Below are 26385 nucleotides of genomic sequence, written 5' to 3'. Positions count from 1 at the left end.
AAACCGGTGTTTTGAAGCAAGGTAGAACCGTTTACCCCTGAGTCTCTTGATGATGACACCGAAAATGAGCAGGGCGAAAATGGCATTCGCCAAGAAAACGTTTCTTTTTTGTCGGCCTCTTACCGGAGGTTGAGAGCATAAATCATGGCGTTACCTCCATTTGAGGCGTTTTTCGAAGTGGTTTGCTTCCAAGACTCGAGACTAATTTCCCTCAAAACGATTACGTGATTGTGGTATTCTGACAGATTCGGAGAGTCAGGAAGTCAATTGGGAATCAGTAATGAAATTATGCTTGAATAATCAAGAGGCAAATCGCTTCCCAGTCGCATATTCAAATTTTCAATAAGTTAAACAACACGAGATGCCTACACCCTCGAAGTCTAATATTCAGATTGTATTGGATTGATTTGTTAGCCAGGTTTTACGATTTTGGATGATATGTAGAAAAGCGGACTTCTCTCAGCTCATGTCGAATGTTTTCTTCCTCTGAAGTATTACTTCACGTGAGTTGAGTGTGACCCCTTGGTGTGCTTTTGGCCGTTCTCCAACGCTTAATTGTAATCAAACCACACTCATTCGAGGTCAGCTCTACAGCCAGCTTCTTGTCTCCAAGAATCGTTTTCCACCAATGCTTGAGGATAACTGTTTTTTTTTGTTGAGGAGGAAGCAAGTTTTCTTTTTGGAACTTTCATTTTTTCTCTAGTTGAACTTGATGGACGTTTAGAGCCCCCCATCTGTTATATTAGAAATACTACGGTACACGAGAACGAAGTGCTTTTGCAATCATTTTCTCAAAGCCCTCCAAATCGTCACACCTTCACAGCTGAATGGTTCATTAAAACGGATCTTGAAACTCCATCCTGGACCTGCCATTTCGGGCTAGTAAGTACTAGCAAGTAGTATTTGATGGAAGAGATCCCAAACTTGGTTGAGTCACGACGTCTGCAATTTGTGGATGTGATGGTGGACCCAATTTGAATTTTTTCTCCAGTCATCTTCAGAGGAATGACCATTCCCTATGGTGACGTTTTGCAATGTCTTTTAGTCATCAGGTGGTTTCCCGTTAGGTTTGGAACTTGCTTCGAACATTCAGGTTCATGCTCAACGAACCGAGTTCATGTTCCAAAACAGGCATCAAATTGGCTGGGATCAAATTCAGATTCTAATTAACAATCATGACCACACCAAATTCTGTTTATCCTTCCAGCTGTCTGTCCAGAGCAACCAACTGATCCGGATGTTTCAAGTAGCCAAATTGAGTCATCTCAAGATTCTGAACCTGGCCCATAACCACGTGGTCACCATGGAAGGACTCAAAGAGCTCAAACTACTCACTTGGTTGAGCCTGGCTGCCAATAACATCAAAGCTATCGAGCATCTCAACCAGAATGTGCATCTTGAGCACCTTGATTTGTCTGACAACGCCATCACCACGGTAGCGGATATATCCTATTTAAAGAATCTGAAGGTTCGTTACCTCCTAATCAACATATTTGTAATGCCTTTCCATCAGTGATAATGCCGTTTGAAGGTTAAACTGCTGGAGGGAGATCCGTTGATGGCACATGATGAACTAGATCTTCAATGGCGTTCCTCAAGGCAGCAAAGAAAGACCACTCGCGAGTTTGGTGTCTTATTAAGGGAGAAAGACACGAATTAGGGAACGAATGTAACTGATTGTTTGTGCATGTGCTCTAAGCATCGTGACCATGATGTGGGAGATAAGCATGATGTTCGGGCTCCTCTCATTGATGCACATGACTGATTTGTTTCATTTGAAAGTGAAATCTCCCTCTCCCATCAATTGGCAAGGCGAGTCAGAAAATGTGAAAGAGACATAGCCGAAGAAAACTCCGACCGACATTCAGTTTTTGAAATTGCTTTCTTTCTTATCGCATCTCCTTGACCTCCTCCACATGTTTTATGGCTTCTTTTTTGCCGCCGTTTGTCAATTTGGCAAAGTCGGGAAGGGGGGAAGAATATGCGTTTTTACAACTTCAATTTGTGCAATAATTGAAATGGTAGCAAAAACATGTGGGCTCGTTGATAAATGGCTTATCCCCAATAAGGGCCGCCGGAAAGAAACCATCATGACTGATTATGATAAAGGGTTAGTTTGGGCCACATCTGGTCGGAAGATCGTCTTGATCCGTGCCGCTGAAAAGCTCATTATTCTCCGCAATCAAGAGTTAATAATAAACGTGAGTTGTCCCGAAGAGAAGAGAGGTATTTCACAAGATTGAGATCTTCGTCCTGACTTCCATAATTCGCCATTGTCGGGTGGTGTCAGAGGTCCAAGGTCTTTCCAGATTTGCCTCCATTTTCTCTCACTAATTCCCAACACTTAAACGCGGCAGAAACCGCAGGAATGTTCTTGTACTATTCATCTTTCAACTGACTCTTAGCTCTAGACTGGCTGAATTTGTGATGTGTTGAGTGGCCAAAATCCAGTTTTTTTTGTTTGGAGCTACACAAGATAAATCAAGTTCAAATGGTGACAGGAAGCTGGAGGTTCCTCTCCTCTCAAGAGGCAATTAGATCTCTAGATATCAATCTCGTAGGAAATAAAACGTACTCTGCGCAAGCCTAGCCTGAAACGAGCAAGACTTCTTGATCGTGTCCACATGCTCCCTTACAAGAATCGGGTTGGAAGCTGGCTACAAGAGGCCTCACTTTGTTCAGGCAAAGGGCCTCAGTAAGTTTCAACAAGGATCCTACAAATAGTAGCAAATGACCCAAAGTTGGTTTTCAATCGCCTGGTAACTCGAACTGGATGTATTTCTAGCAAGGAATGCACGCGAGCTTTGCTTTTACCGTCAAAATAGGTCGGATTTTAACCATAAGGACTGAGAGATGTGTCAATCCACGTGGTTTGAATGATCCTCTAATATTTGTCGCGTATATTGTGCACCCTGTTCTACTTCATAAGTCAGTGGTTGTGCGCGACTACGATTGTCCAATTGTCTTGGCTTTGTCTCTAATTTGCTCTTTGAGGGTGTGCAAGTGAGAGAGTACCCTTTAAATGCTATCCCTGATTAGAAATAAATAACAGTCATTAGATTTCCGATTGGCCAAAAAGTGGAACCGCCCGCATTTTTTGACACAAAGCAACTGCCCCTATCCCCGGGCTGTTTTGCCAATATTTCTTGACATGTATGATGTCATTAACCTACTTCCTTCGGGCCAAATCAAGTTTATTCCATTGTTTACAAGCATTGAAATTTGTTTGCACGATTGACGTGCTCTGTTCGTTCTTTGGATTCAACAAGACAAGATAACTTGACGTGACATGAGTGAATAAGATTTTTTTCCCACCCGAGACCTAAAAAAGTACAGGCATTCAAATCTTGGAGGCGAAAATGGGATATCCTTGAAGCTAGCTTTTCTGACCATTTTTCAATTTGACCCCATCCATCTTAGCATAATGGTATACCAATATAAGAGGATATGATAGTTGCCCATGGCAACTTTGTTACTAGCCGCCATGAGTCCATTTTATGCTTCCAGTATGAAGCGATGAGAAGATAAGGAAAAAAATGCGTGCTAGACAGGCTAGGATTTTGACCTTTGTGAAGGTCTCGTTGGGGTTTTACAACTTTATCCTATCTTTAAGGAGTATTTCAAAGCTTACAACACCTCCTGATCCTTTACTGAATTTCTAGTGAGCAATGCTCCGTATGAAAATATCAACATTAACAGAGTAAGTTGGACAACAATGAGTCTAAACAAGCGACTTGAAGTGTTTAACACGCATATCGTATGGTCTTTGGTCTGATGCATCTTTTTGTACGTAGTGGAAGCTGACTCAGTGGACTGATCGGTTGCACAAATTCAAAAGCCATAAATTAGACATATGGGCATGGCAGATCAAGGCTCTCGATGAATTATTTTGTCTACCGCCCATTTCTCTCTTGCAGACGTGTCTTCTCCATAAGAATCGCATCACAACTCTCCAGGGATGTGAGCGCTCCCTTCCCACAGCCTTGACAGCCTTGACTTTGAACGATAACGAAGTCTCAGACCTGACGGATGTCTCTCATCTAACGGCCCTCCAATCCCTCGAGCAACTCACCTTTGCCAATAATCCTGCCATTGAACAGCCAGAGGACATTCGGAAGCAATTTGACTATCGCCCGTACATCATCAACTGGTGTTTGGGCATCCAAGTCTTGGATGGAATCCTAGTGGGAGCTAAAGAGAGGTAAGTCCATGATGCTCAAATAGCCTCGAGTTGGCCTTGGAGATCCGAACCAATGACGGAATGACAGGAGAGTAAATCCCGGTTTCTGAGAAGGATTGAGACGTGATCGGCGAACGCTTCTCCTACTTAAGCGTTGATCGCATTTTCAAGAATTGGTCAGCATGGGCCACGCTTTTATAAATAATTGATTAGCTGTATTTGGCAACTGTGGCTGATTGATCGGGTGGCCTCAATCATTGAAACCTTAGTCCAGGATAATTAGCCGAACTTACCGTGTGTGTAACAGGGGTTGTCTTCGTAGACTTCTCTCGTTTCGTTATTCGAAAACAAAGCTCAGATCTGAAAACTCCCGAGCAGACTGTTTTGGGTATTCGGCCATTAAGGGCTTGATCAAATACAGATCGTTTTTCCCCCTCCCCCGAGTCGTTCAAATATCATTATACAGAAGAAGGATGAGATCAAATTTCAGTGATCAAACAAAACGGGGGTGTTCGAATACGAAAAACTTGAATTTTAACGAGCCTTCCGCATAATTACTTACAGCTCCGGGGTTTGTCTTTAACAAGCACACACCGCCAACCTCCGCAGCTCAGAGATCGTCTCGAGCGGAGTTAAAAGAAATGAGAGAAGAACTTGGTCTTAAAAGGAATACCATAAAAATATCTTGGGAGTGGATCGTTTTACTTCTAAATGGGACTCACCCCTTTTTTACGTCTCAAGTTTGTCTGGCTTGGTTTCGACACATGTCTCAGTGGTAGAAGGCGTGTTCCTTAAAATGTGTGGTTTTTGGTCATTTTGGCAAGATCTGGCATTAAAAACCATTTTGACGAGAAAGTGATATTTGCCAAAGTCAGTGAGCCAGAAAGCAAGCCTATCGCCAACACTGCGAAACGCTAAAGTCACTGATATTTAGAGATTCTTCAAGTTGCATAATGTCTCACAGAGTTTGTTCGCCATTAAGATCTCAACCTAAAATCTGGCTTCAAAACTCCCGTCTTTACTATCAATTCACATTTCAGCTTGAAAGCGGAGTGGATGTACAGCCAGAGCAAAGGACGGCAATTTACCAAAGGATACCACTCCGATCTCTTGGATTATCTCGTGGACACCTGCCCTCTACATCCGGATAAGGATTGGCAAGAGGACAAAAAACTCAATCTCATCCTTTCCAAAGTCCAGGAGCACCAACTCAGTCTCCGACAAGAACTGCCTTCGAGTTGCCTGAGCAATGGTAAGAGAGATTACCACAAAAACCACTGCCGTTATTTGGAGCAAAATATTTTTTTTTATTGGAAGAGCCGGACTCGCGGTTACCACAATATCCATGGCTTTTATATCACATTTATGAGCATATCGATGATTTAGGCAGCGTTCTGCACGCAGAACAGTCTTATTCATCACACCTCAATTCCTGGTCGGTCGTTGAGGAAATTGATCACTTCATGGCGTACGGCGGACTGGTGAGCCCCTTTGGCACCGTAATAATGGCTTTCGTGATTCTTGGTTGTTGATTTGGTGGTGGCTGGTGTTTCAATACCGCTATGGCTCTCACAGAGGTTGTCCTCAATCACAGTCGTCAAGTTTCCCATGGACAAAGATAGCGTACTCTGTTCATCGACAGAGGACGGCATGTGGAAGTAAGTCGGAGATTGACTCTTTTGAACCCCACGTTTGTGAGAGTTTTTCCGCTCGTGAGGGGTACTCGCAAACTCGAGGTCCAAGTCTTCAATAGACCGGCGGATCCATCGAGAGGATGACAAGTCCGATACAAAATCGACTTCATCGACAAGTGAAAATGTATCTTCTGGGTAGTCGTCGAAATGACAGGACTGCATCTCGCCAGACACACCAAACTGACCCGGGTCCAAGATATTGGGATCATCCTCAATGTTGACCAAAAGAAACTCGTATTTTTCCATCTTACCCTTGTCTCCAGGGAAGCTGACTTTTCTCGGGAGTGATCCGGAGATGTACTCTGGATTCGATTTCAAACCATCCGAAACACAATGACCTATTTCTTCCGCGGGTTGAAAGTCGTCAAAGCCTTCCTCGGTTTCGCTACCCGTTCCCGAGGAGCTCACGCTGTAGTTGCAGCTACTTCTGCTTGTGCAACTACTATTCTCGTGACTGATCTCGTCCGAATTCAGCGATTGGTCACTTCTCGATTGGACATTCTTCCGATCCTCAAGACGATGATTCAGTCGCCGTGAGAATGTCTCCAGTTTCTCAGGATTTTTCGTTTGACTGTCACCCATTGAAGGGAAGATCACCGGTGCTTCAGGGTCTTTCACACACATTGAATGGCTACGGGGTAACAAGACCTCGTCCTCCAGAGATGAATGCTCCACAGATGTCATCGCTGCCGTGCTTGGGCTATTCAATCGGTTGTAGCTTCTACGTTCTGACGTGCTTCCGGTGCTCTTCCTGCGCAGGATCGGATTTCGCCCGTTTTCTAAATGCATGTTCGGGGATCCCGGGGAATATGGAGGGTCAGGTGAGCTCAAGGCTTGTCCTTCACTGATCGGCCTGAGGCCGAGTTTTGCTCCACAAGGAGGCAACTTTCGGCGTTGGATCACTGTAGCACCAAGTTTAGACAAAGACGAGATCAGATTGTCCCCCTCATATTCATTGTACACTGCAATCCGATATTTGTCACCATTGCACCCCAAGATGATGTTGAAATCCCGGGTGATTGGATTGATGTATTCAATCCGCAAAGTAGAACCCACCTCCAGACGCACCTTTTCGAACTCGCTGTTGATAGTCACTTTTCCTTGGTACTTGTTAATCTTGAGAAAGGCTTCCTTGGTCCAAGATGCGGTAGCTTCATGCCAGTACTCGATCTCGGTCTCAACTGAGGAGATCAATCCACCTGTGGTCTTGGCTTGAAGTTTCGTCGCGGGTTTACCCTTCTGCAGGAGTTGTCGGGATTGAGCATTGGCAATGTGAAGCGCTCTCGCCACGGATCGAGCCCCGCTGCTGGATAAACTGGAGTTGGCGGAGAGCGAGCGCTCCTCCATGGAGTGCATCCGAGGGAGAGTACTCTTGGTGAAGTTCTTGAGGGTGAATCCGAGATTCTTCCACTTGCTCAGCTCAGATGACCCGTAACCACTAAGTGTAGAAGAGATGGAGGTACTGGAATTGGATCTCTTCATGAATCTCTGTTGAGTTGGTGTTGTTGAAGCGTCCCTTGAAGACATATTTTGAAGCAGGTGAATCTCGCTTCAACCTGTAATGTCGTCTCTTGTTGAGCTGATCTCTTTCTCCGCGTGGCCAGCTCAGGCTACGGTGGCTTGTGGTACCTCCAGGATTTGAGCGCCAACAATTTCTCCAGCTTGAGTGGTTTTAGGGAATGGATTTAGCGGAGGACTGGCACCTCTGGCAATACAACTTGCGTCCCTCGGTCTTTGATCTCTGAAAGAAGAGAATGAAATTCAAACAAAGTGCTTCTGAGGGACGACTGAAATTGTAGCTTGCTCACAAAGATTCCCTATCTTTACGAGCCACCTATTCGTGTTAGTATCAACTTAAAAAAGGCCCATCAAAAGTCTAGCCCTCCATTGATGATTTCAGCTGGTCAAATCGTGTTTCGCTCTCATGTTACGACGGCCAATTTTTGATCATAGTCATTATATCAAGAAGAAGGAAGACTGATGGTTTTTTGAGGCCCCGTCGGCGGATGAACAAGTTCAGGCGTTAATATTTCATGATTAGAAAAATAGGAAATTGAGTGTTGGCGAGGATGACTCTGGATTTTTTGGGTGTGCTTCCAGCTTCGTTTTGAAATCATGATCAGGAAGCCCAAGAAATGATGTCCAGAGGGCCGAGGAGATAATCATCCCTATGAATGCCTTCCAGAGTATTCAGTACATTCATCTTGGCTCTCTTCCCACGTGGACTGGCCAAAAAAAAAAGATATGGAATTCTGGTCTAATATGGACCATGCAAGACAACCATAATCTTCCCTTTCATCACAGTCTGAAGAGGTGGTGAAGTACAATAATGGAAAGTGAAAACGATTCAACATCGCCTTATGCGTTCTCTTGACGATTCACTTACTGTACATCCACATTGGAGATTAGTAACCGATTCGTCTTGTTTAATGGGCTCTTATTGCCTTTCCCCATCAAACACCGCTACACTTTTGCAATCGGCAACTAACTATTCATTTTCCGAAATCAGCTGATGTCAGTAATGCAGATGAATGTGGTCGGGGAAATCCAAGGGTGAAAAGGTCCTCGCCGACTGGCTTATTTGCTCTTCAAAGTTGAAGGCTCTAAGATATGCGTTGGAAAAAATTCGGTCTCTTCGTCGTACTTTGAATAGACCCATTCCTGTGAAATCACTCGATGTATGCATAAAATAATTTCACTAGCAGCTCTATCTACCTTTTCTCAGCTCCCTCCGATTGTTGGGTTTCGTGGCTTGGAAGATAATGCTATTGATAGTGAATGCATCATGCAGAGCACTTTTCATTCATGTTGGTGCATGTAATCACCAATACGATGATACTCGCTGTGTTTGTACCCACACACTTGTGGGGAAAGAATGAGGGACATACTATCTCGTGGAGGATCACGAGATTTTCAAAGGTGATAAAACTCTCACCAAGCTCCACGAGGATGAGGTGAGATGAGATGTGGAGTTTTGTTTACCCAGAAGAATTGCCCAATCTTGGTTAGCAGAACAGAGCCTTAGAGGCTCAAGCTTCTCACACGAGATTCAATTTATGGTGTTCGCCAAAGACGTCAGTGTCGCCAAAATCAGCAGAGAAGAGAAATTCTCACTCATTCCTGCCATCTCTGTGTCTTTGTCCTCCTCCCACGTTTTTCAGGATGTTTTGTGCTTTGATGCCATCTGATGGCCTGAGATGATAACGGAGGAGGCCACCACCCATTTTAACTTTCCACTTACTAGAGTCCGTGATGGGTTTCCAATTTTCTCTCGAGAGCCTTTTCCCTCCTCCTCAGGCCTCGATTAAGATGATGAGTTAAGAGCTGCAAGCATTTTTGTGACTGACTAACGCCGAACAGTAGAGCGCGGAAAATTGGAGGTCTGGCCTTCAATTCGGCATGAACTCGTCGAGAATGGGTTTTGCGTCGGGATGAATGGATAAATGGATATGGATGATGATGTCCGTTTTAGTCGAGCCCCGCCTGATTTGAATGCAAATGACACACCTACTCGCATGGTGGTGGTGCAGGCCATTAATGGGCTCTAACTCAAAGCGTCGGGGGGAAAATCCATTCCCAAAGAGTCTTCGAAGATGATTTTTACGATGCAGCAGAGTTCAAATGAAAACAGATAAATCGCATTAGCTTTAACCTTGATTTTGTCCAATCATGGATGGCTGCTCTTGGGTCTTTGAATTCGGTCCTTTTCATTTGATATGACGTTTGTTAGGATACCTTTTCACCTCCATGTTTGGCTATTAAATAGTTTCGATGGTATTGATGAAACTAACCAAATGACTTGGCCTCATTGTAAAAAATGGTCATACTATTCAACTGATTACAATCTTTGAGTAAGGCACTTGAAAAAGAAGAAAATACTACGAAATATAACTTATGACAAATGCGAGCAATCAATTGAAGCTAAGCCTTGGAAAAATTGCATCCTTGACGTCACTTTGTCTGTTCCACCAAGCTCGACGAGTGGGCCGGATTAGAGCTCTAGCAAGAGACATGACATTCCAGAATTATTGATTTTAGCTTTACCGAATTTGCACTACAGGCGCAAATGGGATCCGCATATGCACACATTCTGCATTATTATTCCATTCAAAAACCTTACGAATTTATTGTTCATAGCGTCATCGAGTTACATGTGTATTTGATTGACTTCTTTGATTGACATTTTTGAACCCCCATCAATGTAAAATGAATGGCTTTGTTGCTGAAATGTTATTTGCTTAGAACTAATGAAATTGACCTCCTGGTTGTGACGCTTCTCTTCTTTTTAGAGCTCTAGGCCGGATATCAGAATGGGGAAATTAATGAACTCGCCTTACACTTGGGTATAACGTCATCTTCGTCCACGCTTTCGTTGAATCCCTAATGGTCATGATAAGCAAGTTTTCACTATCCCGTAGTTATTAACTCTAAATCTATGGCCTTCGGTGTGCAAAATCGGGAAATTGATAGACGAGAGGCTAATTCACGTTTTTGGTTAAGAATTCATTCTCTCATTATCATTAGTTATGTCTTGTTTGAAAATGATGTTCTAAAATCGAGTAATGGCATAAGAGCACGCGAGAATATGTTGAAAATGAATATACCTTTTCCAGAAGAGATGACTATTCGCCTAAGTATCAATATTAATACTTGTGGTGGCATTACCGGTTATTTATTTACCCACTTTCTCGAACGAAACGAGCTCGACACATGAAAGCGAAAATGATTGGCACATCTGAAAGGCCTCTTCAATGACCTGGATGAGACCTTTCTGTTCATCATTTAAACAACTGGCCTGTTTTGATACTAAGCAAACCAAATTCAAAATCATCATATCTATTGAACATCAAAGTCGACTTTTTATTCTGGTTAAAGCGTCCTGAATGCATCTTGTCTATACAAATGTACCGATTTCATTCCAAACCCAAAGGGAAAATGGCTGAAAGATAATCCCTGGCTGAAGCAATTCAGTAACTATTGATTTCGCTTCCTCTGTGAGCTGATCAATCTCACTCGATTGACTGATTATGGATGAGAAATCCACTGCATTGGTGATCGTTCTCATAGGTATTCTTTCCCTCCTCCTCCTCCTCCTCCTGCTTCTCCTTCAGCTCTTCCCTCTTTCTTATTCCCACAGTTTGGAGAATCTCAAATGAGGCACTCCAATTCAGGAATTCCAATGCACGAATGATTGACGAGGAAATAATGAAGAATATTCGACTTGAAACTTACTGATATGAGAGCTGAAGAAAACGTGATGCATGAGGACACTTTCAGCACTGAAAATAGTACTAAAACATCGGGCCTATTCTTTAGATTATGTCTGTCACAAATGGCAGCCTTATCTTGTGGGCGAGTTCTCTTTATCTAAACAAACAGAAATAATACGTCAGTATAAATTAGACGCGCCTCAAGATTTTGAATCGCATTATAGCGGCTTCTGGGGGAGTTGGCGAGCACTAATACTACAACATTTGATTGGAGTTATTTTCGTTTAAAATGTTCGTCACTGCGAGATAAGGGAACAAAGCCAGCTCTTTTACCCCCAAAAGGTACCGCTAGTCTTTTAGTGACAATTTGGAAATGCAGTAATGTTTTTCGAAGTAAGTAATGAATTCTTATTGTCTATTCTAGAATGCTTGTCGTAAAATGAATATCATATTCGCTTCGGTCTTTGTTGATTAAACAACAAATCTCGTGTTTCCCCATGAAAGTAAAAAGCTATTCTGAAAGTTAGTAGTGATAGACCGAAACAAGACGCTAACGGAAACCCTAAATTTAAATCCAAAGAGGGGTTAATCGAAAACGGGAATTTTTTGCCTCTAAATGTTACTTTCAACCGAATTTTCAGCCATAGGATCTTTCCACCCCAGATTATTCCAAGAAAAGGTTTCTTTGAGCGTAGAGCAGTGATCCAAAACAGCTGTTGTCTGTCACCTTTGAGTTTTGCAGTCTTCTTGGGCTTACCTGGATACATTAGAAATCCCAATTGTCCACTTCATGTCGATCTTATGAGAAGTCACATTTGTTGTGGAATGGCCGACGAGGCCTCGGTCCACGTCCACGTCCACATCCGCTTTCACAACACCAACAAAGCACAATGTCCTCGAAAACGAGCCAGCCTCGAAAGAACTTAATCGTTATCTCGTACGTCTGTTCACTCGCCCAAAGTCTCGGAAACGTGAACGAAATATATTAAGAAGAAAGGTGACTGACTAGCTTCACTTTGCACTGCATTCATCGAGTTTGGCCTTCCGAGGACTACCTTCCTCGTACATACTGTAGATAGCAGCAGCCTTTGCCTCCAACCTTACACTCTCAGATGAGAGGAAGCGATAAGGATATTGGGTTTCAAGGGTCCGACAGGAAGGAATTAGGCATTAGTCATCGTGTTGTCAATCGGGTTCTAATTCCAATGAGCGACAGGCGACAGACCGGTCTTTCATGGCCTTCGGAGAGGCTTGGAATTGCTCACTTGGGATGGGGGAGACTGCATTGAAGACGTCTGTGAAATGATAGGCTTGTGCGATATTCCCACATGGCTTTTGATGTTGATTAAAAAAAATCAAACGAGTCACACGAAGTTGTGAGACCGTACTGCCTTTAATCTTGTTTGCTCAACTTGTCTGGACTTGAATCCCGCCAATCTGAGAGGAGGAGAAGGAGGAAGAAATTGACCAATATAAATATTTATTCGAGGTCGCCGGTCATTCTTGGATGATCGTAAACTCTCTGGGCCCTTTTTGTGGTAACATTCCTCGTTTTGCAGCTTCTTGAACAAAGTTCGGAATTTCCGCTCTCATCATTCCTATCCCCATACATGTACGAGTACGTACATACGTACGTACCCACGTACATAACGATGACTGTAAATGCAGGAAGATAAGCCTCGCTTGTCTGCGTGAAGAAAAAAAACCATCCTGAGTTTCAGTTGATTCAATCGCTAGTTGTCTTAACACGATGCATCCGACATGATGATCTCGTTTGAGCGAGTACATCCTGGCTTTACAACCAGAACATGACTCAATCAATATTGGAAGTAAAACGACGTGTCCTCTTGTCCCGATTATTCGATTTCAAGTTCAAGGCAAGTTTCATCCTGGCCAAATGATGCCAACAGACAAATGGCCTCGATGAGTTCCTCCTGATCGACTAAAGTGTGCATCGTCGGTTTTGGCGTGAAATAATTAAGTTACCCCAAGAGGGCACGACACAAATTCATCATTCTCCTTAAGGGCAATTCCCGTCTGCTTCGGAATGGATCCCCCCGAAACTGGCAAGAGAGTGCTCATAAACCCCGATTCAGACCTTGCCTCAAGGCTCGACTTCAGGAATTGATCTTTGAACTTGGGACGATGCTTGAACTATCCATGTACAGCACATACTACAGTAACATCGTTCTTTGAACAGAAGCCGAGAGAGGTGGAGACAAGTGGTCGGGATTGCGGGTGACCGGGTCAATCTCAAAAGTGATGGATGGCTTGAGCCTCGAGCTAGGAATTTCCATACAACATTGGAAGACTTCCAGTCGATGATGTGAACACAGAAAACTCAGATAGAACGACGTCGGTCTAGCTGGCTTGATGTTCCATTTATTCAGTAGCATCACGATTTTCCTTCGGAATGCCGCCAAGCCAGTGAGTCAAGGGGTAAATTGGGGTTTCCAAAGTGTTTCCTCATTAGATCCGGACAGATAGCTTCGAACACGAGTATTCTTCTTTGGTCTGCAAAGTTGCATGCAGTAAAAGGTTCGAATTTGAGCGAAGGTGCCAACAAGCAAGGGTACGATGGGTTTTCTACTGGATTATTTAGACTTGGTATTCTGATAGAAAGAAGACATGGATTTCATTATGACATGTTGACCAAAGTCATATTTGCAATGGATAGCTTCTTTGAATGCCGAGATCTATTCCGTTCCTCCATTCTGTAGTGAGAAACCAGGGAAGTAAAGATCCAGTGTGAGAATGATTCGTAGAAAAATGATGAATAAAGATTTTTGAGGATACCCTTAGATTTAGATCCATCATGATGGAAGGAAAAACAAATCTAAAGATGACCTTGTGGTTGGACGCACGGAAATATGCGTAAAACCCCCATCATGTCTCAAAATGCGTCTTAACATAGTGGTTTATGCAATTTGTACGATTGACCAACAACGGCTTTAGAGTCGAAACTTGTGTTTTGTTATCGGGGCAATATAAGAGAGTGCGATTGCGCGATATCATAGAGATTGGAACCCTATGAATCCGTCTTCTTAATGCACTTTGTATGTATTCAAATATATTCACCCGAGCATGTTCAAACAGTCTTGGCTTTAGTTGAATTCTTGATGATGACTAGCCGATAAAGTGGAAGAATTACAAATCAAATCTTTGGGCATCCATATGCTATTTTATTTTATGCATACATACGAAAGTATGCATAAGCTGTTACCTACATGTAAAGAATTGTTTGGCTTATGTACATGAGCATGTGCTCTTAATATTAGAAATTAGACATTCAATCCATGAGTCCATGAGTTAAAGATTGGTTTTTGATTAAAAGAAAAATAAGAAAAAAAGTTTTTGACGAAAGCATTGAATTATTCAAAGTACGAAGACTGCTTTTAAGTTACAGGGGAAAGATATCAATATCGAAATGCGATCAAACACGTACTTCGGTTTACGTGTTTTTCTATGTTTCTTGTTGTCGCAGTACGATTTGAGTGGTGAGTTGAAAAGCCGTATCGTCTATAATTGTTTTGTATTAGATGACCGATAAGTTATTGAAGCTGTAACAGAAATCAGAGAGCAAAATGTCTCGTTTGACCGTGTTTATGACTAATGACTCCGCTCTGATTTAATTCATGTTTAAAGTTGCTCAAAGTCATGAGATTAAAAAAGATTACATAAAGACATCTTTTGGTGCTCTAGAAGTCTTACACGATCAAGAGCATGCCATGTAATATCATGGGGACTCAATGAGCCAGCCTAACTGTAGGGCAATCTATGTGCATGTGATAGTCATTATGTTAATGATGCCATTAGACATCTCCTTTCGCAGTGTCTCATCTTTGTCGACGATCCTGAGACATCTTAACCCTTGAATGTACTTCATGGAGCCGAGATTGAAATCGCAATTGCAATCCTTAAAAGCATCCTTGACTTGAATATTCAAAGGCTTTCAGCCATGGCAAGTGCATGAACTCTTTGAATTCGAAATTCGATTCTTCCCTCAAGCCACATTTGCTACCTCTAGTGGAAAAAACGAATATTGTTTTGATAGTGAGAGAACTTTTAATGCTGTAGCAAATTCTATTCTTGAAGATGTCATGAATACTTGGTCATTTTTTGATCTGGGAGGGTTTTTTTACATAAGGGATGGTAAGTTGTAAAGGGCGGTGGCGATAGCAGTAAACATGAACCTTCCCTGAATAGAGTAAATGTTAAGGGAATTTTGAACCCTTTTTTGACTTACCCAGTGGTTCTAAACCTGAGACGCTTTGAGAGAGGCCCCACGGAGCCCCTTATAAGATTTGAATAGTTTTGTACCTGCTTGTTCTCTCGCACCATAAAGAGGGTGTAGTGCTCCTGGAAGTATTAATGGTATTACTTTATTGAGTCTTTTGTTACGGAGCCTGCATAGGCTTTTGTAGTCCCCAAGGGGTCCACGGTCAGAAAAAGGTTGGAAACCCCAAGACTACTCCTTTCCACTCCACAGTATTTTGGCAGCCTTCCATAAATAGGTTTGCGGGTTCATTTTCCCAGCCCACGGTGGTTATTATTTCTGATCAAGTGTGTGCTTAAATGTCAAGACATCTTGTGTTTTTCTTTGACAAAAACAGCAAATTGAAAAGGTTTTGCAAAACAGCATCAGAATGTAAATTGAAAATGATTTTCCCTTAAATGTGGAAAGTACAGTGGGCACTTATGTTTTTATTTTTTTAATGAAAAATGTATCTGACGGTTTTCAAATTTTTAACTATTTTGCAATATCTTTATTCTACGTATTAAATATTTTTTTTTTGCAACATTAACCGTTGTGATTAAGTCTGCAATGGACAATTATGACATCTCCATTCTGAAATGTTTCTGGCAAAGTAAGGTTTAATTGATATTATAAACTATTTTTAGCTTTTTCTGCATTTTTTTGAAAAGTGAAACATTCTTGTTCATTTTGAGGGCTTTGAAAAAGCATTTCATCTTTTGGGCGATTGCTTTGAAATAAAACTATTTTATTTTGTAGTCAAATTTGATGGAAAATCCAACATTTGAAGCTTAATATCATGGTCTGCTTAATGACTTTTGATTAATCCTATTCAAAAATAGTATCTTCCTCTAGGAATTTATTGCATTAATATACTAATCTGAGCTACTTCTAAAGATGTGTTTCCTTTTATAATAGTTGGCCCTTTTTGCCGCTTTAAGACAGAAAATCGCAATTAGAAGTATTGACATTCGAGCAAACTCTAAATAAGTGCCGTGGGTATCACCGTGTACCTCCAATAAAGGGTTCAGAGTCACTTCCGTTTGTACTCTTTTGACAAAAGATCATTTGGCTGGAAAGAAATTCAGCCTTTCAAGGCTCTAAACTTGAGTGGATTGTGTGCATGGATGATATGAATAAGCTTCAAGTTTTTTAAAGATTATTGTTCATAGTTACATATTTTTGGTTGGTTCCTCCCTTTACATACTAACCGATACTCCATTCATGTTGCAACATCCTCCTTATAATTCAAAACAGAAAAAGTCCGGTTAGAGCAAACGCTTGTTCGTTGTGTTTCTAGGTATGCCTCATCCTGGTTCTAGCACTTTACCTAGATCTTTCACAACCTCATCAGGTAATGAAGGCACGCCTCGACGAAACTCTTCTTCCTTTGAGCCTTCAGCCGGCATCGCCTCGCCAAGGACTCCTTCAAGGTCCGTGAGTGCCACCCCAACTCTTCAGCGACGGAGCTTTCAATCGAGATCGGGCAGTTTCCGGACATCCCGGACCTCTCCATCCCCGGTGAGAAGGGCCACGCCCCTGCGCAATCAAAACGACCCGCCCAAAGTGTACCGGGTGGCTTTGCCTCGAACTCTATATGGGGACGATATTAACGGAAACCAATCCAACGGCGGCACTCTCATGACCCAAAGTATGGATCCCAGTCAACTGGGCTCCACCCTGGTCGATAGTGGACATTTGAGGACGGCAGAATCCGTCATGAGTCAAAGTATCACGGATGAGCGTCTCTTCCGAACCACTGGAGGGTCAACATCATCTCGACCCAACTCATTGTTTGAGCACAGTGACAATGAGATGCAGGTCCAGGATCTTTCAGAGAGTAAGTAACTAAACCCTGTTTTCGGACATTTCTCACTTGACCCCATCCACCAATTACTCTACCCCATCTAGACGAGTTGGGCCAAGCCAAGCTGTATCACCGCCTTCAGAACCGCTTGAATCCAGTGCCCGAATCATTAAATAGTCCCGATGTGCCGGTCCCGAAACGCAAGAATCAACGAGATGATCCCATGATGTTGTACAATCGGGATTTCACCGCCTCGTTCCCGTCCGCTCAGGTCCAAAACCCATTCCAATCTTTGCCCCTGAGTGCCAGCTACCATGCCTCAGTCCAGGGAAATGGTGGACGGGGGGATAGCAGCTCCAGTGATCCGGATAATAACATGGTGCCTCCAGCCAAACCCGTTAGCAAGTCCAAACCCAAGGCTCGACCCACTCGGCTCCTGAACCGCAACTCTTCATCCGTGGGGAGCGGGGTTATGAGTGGAAATAATTCGCCGAGGCCGGAATTAAGATCGAACTCCATGGGTCCTCGGGGTAATATGGAGGTCCGAAAGTCCCATCCTCCGAATCGGCAGGTCAATGATTTGAAAAAAAACGATGACAATGTTCGAAAGAGCCAACGGTCCTCGAGCAATCGAAAAGTGGCTCAAACTTCAACGGCCGAGGATGATTCGAGCCATAGTGAATCGGATAATGAATTAGCCAGGCAGAGGAACCAAAAGTCCATGGGACGCGAAACCACTCCCAAAGGTTCAAGACCCTCAAGTGCTCGAAATGGGAAGAAGACGAATGGATTGAGAACGGGCAAGGGCGCCACTGGATCAGGCTCTGATGTGGAGAAAAAGACCCCGAGGTATGTGGCGGATAAATATTCGTCGGAGACGCGACCAGAGGGTCCACCAACACGATCCAGACCGTCGAATCGACCGGGCAGTGCCCCTATCAAAAGCGCAGCTAAGTCAAACCATTCCGTCAATCGTCAAAGGTCAAATACCTTGAACATGTCCAACCGGAAACAAACGAATTCTACAGGTAACTTTGACCATGTATCGGGATTGAGAAAAAAGAGTAGACACTTGTCCAGTTAGATGGCGCTGCAGGCAATTAACGCAGCACCTGTGTCCATTTTAAGTGACCATATTGCTTGTCCAAGATACTCATGCGTATTGAAATTACCAATAGTCAAGCAGATTGTTTTTTATATAATTTATAATTTTTTTAATAATTGTAATTTTTACCTCAGATTGTGATTAACAAGAGACTCTAAAACTCTATTTAATCATAGCCAGGGTCCAGGCGACCTGAAATCCAATGATGAATAAGGGCTTAATGTATTTATTCACAAATATACGGTAGTCAGAGGAAGTTATTTATGCTCAAATGTTTGCTCTTGTTACAACGTCATCTATTGAAGACATTTTAAAAATACTATCAAACTCGTCGATTAGCTTATAATATATACTGGAACTAACATATTGATTCCTCTTCTTCCAGGTTCGGATGTCATGTCGAAATCTCAATATTACGACCGGAGCACGAGTGTCACCTCCAATCCTGATCCCATGACAATGTCGACCTCGACGGCCTCCACCGTGATTCAAAAGACTTGGAAAGGTCACCACACCCGACACAAGGACGAAAAAGTCCAAGAGCTCAAGCACGAGGTGCGCTCCATGAGGACCGAAGAGCACGTCAAATATCTCACCAAAGAGCTCAATCAAGCCAAATCGGCGTTGGAGCAAGAGCGCAAACTCCGATCCTTGCAAATGGACGCCATCAAGGTCCTATGGAAGGAGGTACAAATGATGGATGCCACGAAAAACAACGAGAAAGACCGCTCACGCCCTAGCGGCAGTTTTGGGAGCAAGATCAGCTCCAGATCCTCCGAGCACTCCATTGCCAAACTCATGGAGACTCTGGAAGCCACCGCTGGCAACAACGGGTCCAACTCGTCCAATCTGCTGACGCCCGCCAAATCCACGCCGTCAAGCGAAGGTCTCAAATCGCCCAAGACTCCGAATATGGAAACCATTCACAAGTTGAATCTCACCTGCAATGGTCTTCAAACCCAAGTGGAACAGCTCCAGTCCAGCTTGAACGGGGTCCTGAAGTTCATGTCGGCCTTCTCGTCCAACATCGAACGGACGCGACACTCTAGTTCCACGTCCACCACCCAAGATACGGCCTCTTTTCAGTTCTACCACACCCCTTCGGCCACCGCCGCACCCACTTCACTTCCGCCCAGTTTGTTCTCGTCCATGGTGGAGCCTCATCATCCGGGGATGTACACCAGTTGGGACCCGCATCATATGCCTAATGACGACTTGGAGGCCAATCAAAACACGCCCACCTCGAGTGCGGTCAATAACATGTCTCGATCTTGCGACAGCCTAGTCCAAACCGAACTCTCGGGTATCGTGACGCCGCTTGTGGAAGAACATAAAGGCCAGAAAGGCCTCCGGTTCCAATTGGGTGTGGTCGAAGAGGCCAAATCCAATCGACCTTCCTCTTTGCCGGGATTGAACGATCCGAAGGTGAAATCGCAGAAAAGATCCAAAATCCCGGGCCTGAAAACTTTGGCCGGTCAAGTGGTTCTGGCCTCGCCCAAGGCCCCACCCCAAGTGAAGGTGTTCGCCAAGAATCTCGTGGATGAGGCCTTGAGTGAGACCATCTCCAAAGCCATTTCCGACTCGTTGCAATTTCAAGATGATGGGACGGACATCTCGAGCTCCTGGGCCCATGACGAGGATGACACGAAATCACCGCCCACGCCCACTCACTACGAGATGTCGCATTCAAGCATGGTTGAAACGGACTCGCTGGAGGAGAACAACTCGCCCAAGATGGTCAAAGCCAAAAGTGGTCAAAGCCAGAAGTAGATGAGCCAAATGCAGCAGAGGAACACTAGCCAAATACAAAATACAGCTTCTCGTACACAATGCTTAGTTTATTTTCCGAGACAATAAATGCCCGTCAACATTCTCTCTTAACACAATCGAGGTGTGGAAAATGCATTTTGGTTGAAGTTTGATAACAAGGGTGAGGTTTTGGGAAGGATCACTTGGGTTTGGGGGTGGGCTCTCCCACGCCTCCAGCTAGGGCGTGGACCTTCAAGCCCACTTCATAAGCCAATTGGTCGGCGTTGTCTTGGGTATCGGACTCGGAATACACTCGAACCACGTCCTCGGTGCCCGAAGGTCTGCAAAAGTGTAAAAATAAAAGCTAATCAGTTATATGAACTTGTTTTCATGGGGCCTTATTAGACTTTTTATTGATGTAACGTTCCACGACTAAAGATCGGAAGTGAATTGATAAAAAATAATTACTTGTAGACTGCGACAAAATTTGTTGTTTTCACGTCGAGTAGATATTTCAGAAGTTTGACGGTTTTAATGTACGAAGGAGCTAAACCGATGCATTGGGATGAAAAAGGGTTAGCACACATGACATACGAATAACATTTTTGTGGGAGTCTAATAATATGCAGTATATCTGGTCCTCGTAGCGACGCGACATTATAAAAGTACTCGACTTCACCGTGATCGTTTAACAATATCAATTATTCGAAGACTAGTTACTAGACCTTTAGCAGAGGTTGCAGTAAAAAATCAAATGGCCCACGAGAGATTTCCAAATATTAATCTCAACAAAATATATCTTTTGGAAATCTTTTTGAAACATGTATTCAATATCCTGTTAGAGGCTTTATTTCTGGTGATGCCATAACGACTTTGGGGACTCGTGTCATAGATTCGAGGCTCTAACAACTTAACGTGATGCTCAATTGTTCAACCCCAATTGTTCGTCCTTTGTACTTACCTAACGAAAGATCGGCCTTGAGGGAATTTCTTGACCAAGGCATCGATTTCGTCTTGCAAGCCTTTGGGCGTGACCACTTGTCTCTCAGCGTCGGTCGTGGAAATCACGTTTCGATCCGCCACTCGCACTTTCATTTGGCGATTGGGCAAGTCTTGATAGGCTTTCCGCCAATCCTCGATCGACCATCCCTTGGCATGAAGGATGCTCTCAACCAATAACATGTCGGAAATGGCATCACCCACAGTCTGAAACGCCAATCAAACCTTTTAAATCTGGTAATCAGTATGCAAGGTCCCATGGCCAAGGGTCATTCCAAGTTCTATAATTACCTGATTAATCACATCCACTAAATGTGCCAATTTCTGAGCTTGAATACTGTTCGAAGAGGCAGCAGTGTCTCGGATTTTGGCTTGAGCTGCATCCGAGAACACGATGGTGCCGTGACCATTGGCCTCGAAGTAGACGCCGATATCGAAATCTTGGGCTTTATGATGCAAGTGTTTAACACCAGTGGGAACGCAAGCCACAGGCACGTTCTAGATATACATGAATATGACATTAATCCTTCTCTGATAATGGTTAGGAGTGCAGAAGGATTCGACACTGGCAAATGAAAACGGCCCTTCCAATGCCAAGAATGGCAATTTTAAACAGCCAAAATAGGAAAAAAGAATTGGGAGAAAAAACACAATAGCCGAATAAGTTGAAAAGAGGCCAAAAGATTGGCAAGACAACTCAAAAGAAGCTAATGGAAAAACTATAAAAAAAAATCGTCATTAGAGTAATCACCATTTTTCTTTTAAATTTAGAACACAGAGTTAACTATTAGAGTCAAAACTTAAGACTTGACTCATATCATCATAATTCTACATGGACTTGAATGGTTACACCAAAAATATTTCACTTGAACGCTCTTTGCCTTTAACATCCGAGCAAGAAAAAAAACCACAATGGTGAAAACAATTTTAATGCTAGAATAAGACATTTATCATCGGTAGGTCATGACGCAAAACGTGGGGAAAGTGCAACGTTATGGTAAAATGCCAGAGTTTCCAAGCTTAGCCTTATCAAACTTCTCACCATCCAAACAAATTTAAGAGATGGGGGGGCATCACAAGTAAATTACCATTCTGTCGGTCACAATGTTAACCATTTTGTGGGAGGGCATGAGAATTTCAGTTTTTGAGCATTTCTCTTCATGTTCTTAAGCAAAACCAGACCCAAAACTAGATCTGTGTTGATCTATAACTCATGGATTTTTTTATGGAACATAATCTATGACAAATTTACTGGTTTTTTTTCAAAAAGTGAGGAATAAATTGAAAATGAAACTAGAAAATCTGACCTAAAATATCATTTGCTAGATTTCTGCAACCCTAATAACCATACGACGAGCCAAAAATGCCTTACCAATTTCTGGGTGATATAATTGGTAGAACTTCCATTGGCATAAGCTGTCTGAACAATACCCATATTCAGGGACACTTTTGCTTGGTCCAACAACTCCTTGAGGAACTCGGCCACTGAAAAGATTCCAAGTCACAACTCAGGATTAGGACCATTGTCCAGGTTTCATCTCCTCGCATACACACCTAAAGTGGCGATCCGATCTCCATCCAACATGGCGAATTGTCCGGATTCCTTATCATTGTAAAAATACATGACTCGATCCGCATCACCATCCACCGACACACATCGCTCCCCCCGGGTCTTCTCCAGACCTTTGGGCGATGTCTGTTGAACCTTGACGAAATCCGCGCCACAATCCCCATTGAGCACATCTCCGGGTTGAGTGCCGTCATTGACAATCTCCATTTGGATCGAATCTCCCAAGAAGGTAAGAAACTCCTTCATCTTTTGGGCTCCCACTCCATTGGCGCCATCAAACATCAGTTTTGGTGAATACCTTCCGTTCACCGGGTTCTAAAATCAATCGTACTTTGGCATGTTTCGGGTAAACTTGAAACCTTACATTTAGGTCAGTGTCTTACACTGCCTCGGAAAGCCTTGAAGGCTTGGCTAATCTTAGAATAGTAGCCCTTGGCTGAGGCTTCTCCATACTGGCCATGGGTGTTTTGACACACCACCAAATAGTGCAATTGAGGAGTGGACACAATCCCGGCATCAATTACGGCCCCCTCCACGGCCTTGATGCCATCCAAAATGGCTTGGGCCAACCTTGGACTACTCTCTCTGCAATGTCAAGCACGTGAGCGTGAATTTGGAAGGATGAACATTGAACAGGCTCATTAGGGGTGTGAATACTGCTGCTAATCCATGCCCGATAAGGATTGAATTATGAGGACACATGATTAGATTATGGCATACCTGGTGTCTCTTCCGACGAACACGGATGAAGGCAATGCGTGGTCAATCCCTTGGGATTGGGCGATCTCGTCCAAAACAATGTCCAACTCATCGTCTCTGAAAGGTTCCAATCGATCAGAGATCCAGGTTTAACTTTGGATGCATTGGCAAATCTTATGCGTATTTCATATTTGGTCAGTCTTACTTGGCGTTGGCTAGTTTGGTGGCCAATGCCTCCCAACTTTGCTCGAGCATTTCGCCCTTGGGATCCACTAGCTTGACACCATTGTCTTTTTCTTGATTGTGGGATGCAGTGATCATCACACCAATGGCAGCTGAAGAGTATCATAAAGTTTGGCATGCATCAATGTCCATAAAGTTGAAAGCGATAAGGCCATGATTTGACAAAGTATTCTAGAGTTGTTTCAGTTGTACCTTGCTTCAATTTGGATCGGAGAACTGCCAAGATACCCATCCGATACATGACATGGTCGAGAAGTTTGGCGCTGAAATTGGCCCCAGTAATTATTCAAAATCGTGTCATTAAAAGCGATGTTTAGCCCCTTACTCAGTCCGAAATCCGGCTGTTCCATATTGAATGGCCTTGAGGTCTCCCTTGGCGTGTTGTTCCAGGCCCACCTTGACAGCTTCAGCCCACATATTGCCACTAGAAACACGATTTCAATATCAAACAAATGCTTTTGTCAGAGGACCCACTCACTCTTCGTTGACCTTCCACAGTAAAACTGAGAGAATTTCGTCTGACGCTCCCGGCGTTTTCACCTGAGTCCCTCCACCAACTACCGTCTAGCTACTCAAGGGCGCTCTCAAACTGGGTGATACTGTGAGATAAGAGCCCAACCCTGGCGCGAACGTGGCCGTGTTCGACGATTTCTGCTAATACGTGTAGGTCGACTGTCAGGGAACGAGACTGGAATGCAGCTTTTCTGTTGATAGATACACATGGCCAGCAAGAGCATGGTGACCGATTGGTTTGGGCCAAAAAGAGCCAGAAGCACGACAGAGAGTGTCCATCTTGGATGGAGCTAGGATCGAAACCCAAAATGAGATCTTAAAAAGAGCTAGATGTTTAAACCTTAAAGATACCCCTCTTTGTTTGATGTTTTATAGGCCAAAGAAGGCGCGCTGTGAAGGTGAGCTTTCTGAAAGCACGAGGTTTATTGGTAGGGCTGCCAATTTGTTGCCTAGATGGAGGATGAGAAGAAATTGTCGGGAGAATTAGACATGTTCAGGATTTTTGGGTGGAAATGGGCAGCATTGATAGAGAAAATTTTACAAAGGAGGAAATCAATCAAAAAAGAGCCAAATAGTCCTAACAACAAAGATAAACAAAACAAGAATCTAACGAGTAATACAAAATACAAACACGAATTGAACGAGATCGAAATGATTACCCAAGAGTTGAAACTCCAAGAATCGAGAAAAAAAGAGCCAGTTATAGAATTTAGGAGCAAGGTTTGGTCACCTTAAACCACGGGTGGACACTAACTGCACGTCACAAAAAAATGCGGTGCATCATGTGTTCACGTGGGAAATGAGGTTGAACAAATCAACCAAAAAGCAAAATATACACTTCAACTATTACCTAAGAATATTTTGGTCATCAATATTAGTTTGCATCACATCTAATTCAAGATAAAAAATGCTAATCATATTTGTAGTTACCTTTAAAGGATTATTTTGAGCAAATAGTGAGTAAACTACTGCAAAATATGTTTTTCACAAAAGATGACCTTTTAAAACCAGGCCAAACATGACCCAAACAAGTAAACAATTTTATAGCTCTAATCAAGAAAGAAAACTGGTGGATGGGCAAGAATGAAAAGACTCCACAACTTTGCCTAAAAGGATATCACTTGTTAATAATAGGGGATATTGCATACTTGGCATTAATTTGGCTCAATAATATGCAATTTAATCTTGGCAACTTCTTCATTTTGATTTGCTCCTCTATTTGATGCGTTTTGTTGATCAATGCATCAATTTTGTAGTCTCATGGTGTAAGATTTGGATTACTTTACCCCGGGAGCTCCTGGGTCAGCATTTTCGTCCTAAATGCTTCTCATGTAACTCAGCTATTTAGCTTGAAGGACCTGAGTTAGGGTTCTCAGCTTGAGCAAAACAAGGTACTGCCAAGCAATCAAGATCAAGAATGAGTCTTGAAACAACCCTGTATTCGAGTCCTAGAAAGGCATAGTCAGGTATTGACACTTGATTAAACATTTTTTATTTTACTTATGTACCCTCTTTTCCTAAAGATGGGAGCCCTAGCTCAGGTCCTTTAAGCCAAAAAGCTGCCTTTCCAGTTCACTACAGAGGAGTTGAAGGGTTACGTTATATTCTCTGCAAACATTGATGCTAAAATGATGGAATGGCACTTATTGCAGGCAAGTGACCCATTAAAGCCCTGATCAAATTTCTGGTCATTCTTTATTGTGTTTATTTAGTTTTTTTTTTTTTAAACATTTTCCATCTTGCAATTTTCAAGTTTGTTACTAAAAGCTTTTGAAGTAAAACCATATCACAACTGGTGGACCTGCCTTGGGTCCACAGTTACCAAATCAACCAAATTAGCTCCTTAAAAGCAACAAGAATATAAACTGCTGATGGCAAATCTTGCTTTTTTCTTTATTTTTTGTCGAACAATGAATTATAAATCAAAATAGTCAATTCTTGCTCCCAATATTCTGGTTGGCGTGAGCATTCAGAAAAATAGATATGATCATGTTTTCAAAGAACAACACATTCATGCATGCTTCAAAAAGAAAAAGCTATTGATAATATCAGTTAAAGCATAGTTGTTCCTTTGATTTTAGAACGGGAGGTCTCATATCAATCACATTGAAGGGAAAAGATAGACACACCTCCCTTGAAACCAGGCTCTAAAAACTACTCTTTATGCACCCGATCTCCGTTAGGGGCATCCTTGTTCTTGGTGTGGTTAAATCCCGAGGTGTTATCGATTGTATCCTCGAAACCTTTGGTTAAAGGTGACCATATTGGCAGTGATGGGTAAAAATAAACTCAAAACGTTTTACTGCTTTCCTAACCATTCTTAAACATATGGCGAGTGGAAGCTCATTTCAGACACTATGA

At 42.9% G+C, this 26385-nt stretch overlaps 3 protein-coding genes and 1 long non-coding RNA gene across 9 annotated transcripts in view; 2 read left to right on the top strand and 2 right to left on the bottom strand.

The window, feature by feature from the left end:
* The window catches only part of LOC131880421 (serine/arginine repetitive matrix protein 2-like), a 41845-nt gene extending 21704 nt beyond the window's left edge, over positions 1-20141 (top strand). For all 3 annotated transcript variants that reach the window (XM_059227057.1, XM_059227058.1, XM_059227059.1), the window contains exons 3-8: positions 1208-1468; positions 3918-4201; positions 5221-5432; positions 16640-17179; positions 17251-18174; positions 18637-20141. In XM_059227057.1, coding sequence (XP_059083040.1) covers positions 1208-1468; positions 3918-4201; positions 5221-5432; positions 16640-17179; positions 17251-18174; positions 18637-20021 — 3606 coding nt within the window. In that variant the 3' untranslated portion in view covers positions 20022-20141. The remainder of the gene's footprint in view (positions 1-1207; positions 1469-3917; positions 4202-5220; positions 5433-16639; positions 17180-17250; positions 18175-18636) is intronic.
* Positions 5464-12000, bottom strand: LOC131880426 (uncharacterized). 3 transcript variants are annotated; one of them, XM_059227067.1, is made up of 3 exons: positions 11842-11968; positions 11107-11241; positions 5464-7615 (listed from the first exon to the last, which is right to left on the bottom strand). In XM_059227067.1, the coding sequence occupies exon 3, from the start codon at positions 7399-7401 to the stop codon at positions 5599-5601; it is 1803 nt and encodes a 600-aa protein (XP_059083050.1). In that variant the 5' UTR covers positions 7402-7615; positions 11107-11241; positions 11842-11968; the 3' UTR covers positions 5464-5598. The 3 variants fall into 3 exon arrangements, with proteins under 3 accessions (XP_059083050.1, XP_059083051.1, XP_059083052.1); XM_059227068.1 differs by lacking the exon at positions 11107-11241 and having other exon boundaries at positions 11842-12000; XM_059227069.1 differs by lacking the exons at positions 11107-11241; positions 11842-11968 and adding an exon at positions 8810-8947.
* LOC131880429 (phosphoacetylglucosamine mutase-like) lies at positions 20069-24166 on the bottom strand. Of its 2 annotated transcripts, XM_059227072.1 has the most exons (11): positions 24001-24166; positions 23837-23935; positions 23704-23774; positions 23474-23603; positions 23290-23385; positions 22953-23154; positions 22554-22884; positions 22372-22484; positions 21291-21497; positions 20962-21206; positions 20069-20341 (listed from the first exon to the last, which is right to left on the bottom strand). In XM_059227072.1, exons 2-11 carry the CDS (start codon positions 23926-23928, stop codon positions 20200-20202), a joined length of 1629 nt encoding a protein of 542 aa, XP_059083055.1. In that variant the 5' UTR covers positions 23929-23935; positions 24001-24166; the 3' UTR covers positions 20069-20199. The 2 variants fall into 2 exon arrangements, with proteins under 2 accessions (XP_059083055.1, XP_059083054.1); XM_059227071.1 differs by having other exon boundaries at positions 23837-24165.
* LOC131880434 (uncharacterized) lies at positions 21099-23111 on the top strand. The gene is made up of 2 exons (XR_009373258.1): positions 21099-21236; positions 22326-23111. It is a non-coding gene; the product is annotated as an uncharacterized LOC131880434 (long non-coding RNA).
* Positions 24167-26385: the final 2219 nt, after the last annotated feature.

The sequence above is a fragment of the Tigriopus californicus genome, chromosome 5, assembly GCF_007210705.1.
Source record: "Tigriopus californicus strain San Diego chromosome 5, Tcal_SD_v2.1, whole genome shotgun sequence".
Taxonomy (NCBI): Eukaryota; Metazoa; Arthropoda; class Copepoda; order Harpacticoida; family Harpacticidae; genus Tigriopus; species Tigriopus californicus.
This window is presented reverse-complemented; position numbering and strand designations above follow the sequence as displayed.

Excerpts from the sequence above, each read along its gene's own strand:
- LOC131880429 (XM_059227072.1), bottom strand. The coding sequence starts at position 23,928 with ATGTGGGCTGAAGCTGTCAAGGTGGGCCTGGAACAACACGCCAAGGGA. Across the intron at positions 23,775-23,836 it reads ACAGCCGGATTTCGGACTGA|CGCCAAACTTCTCGACCATG; the intron begins GTAAGGGGCTAA and ends GGCCAATTTCAG. Across the intron at positions 22,485-22,553 it reads AGATCGGATCGCCACTTTAG|TGGCCGAGTTCCTCAAGGAG; the intron begins GTGTGTATGCGA and ends GAATCTTTTCAG.
- LOC131880426 (XM_059227068.1), bottom strand. The coding sequence starts at position 7,401 with ATGTCTTCAAGGGACGCTTCAACAACACCAACTCAACAGAGATTCATG.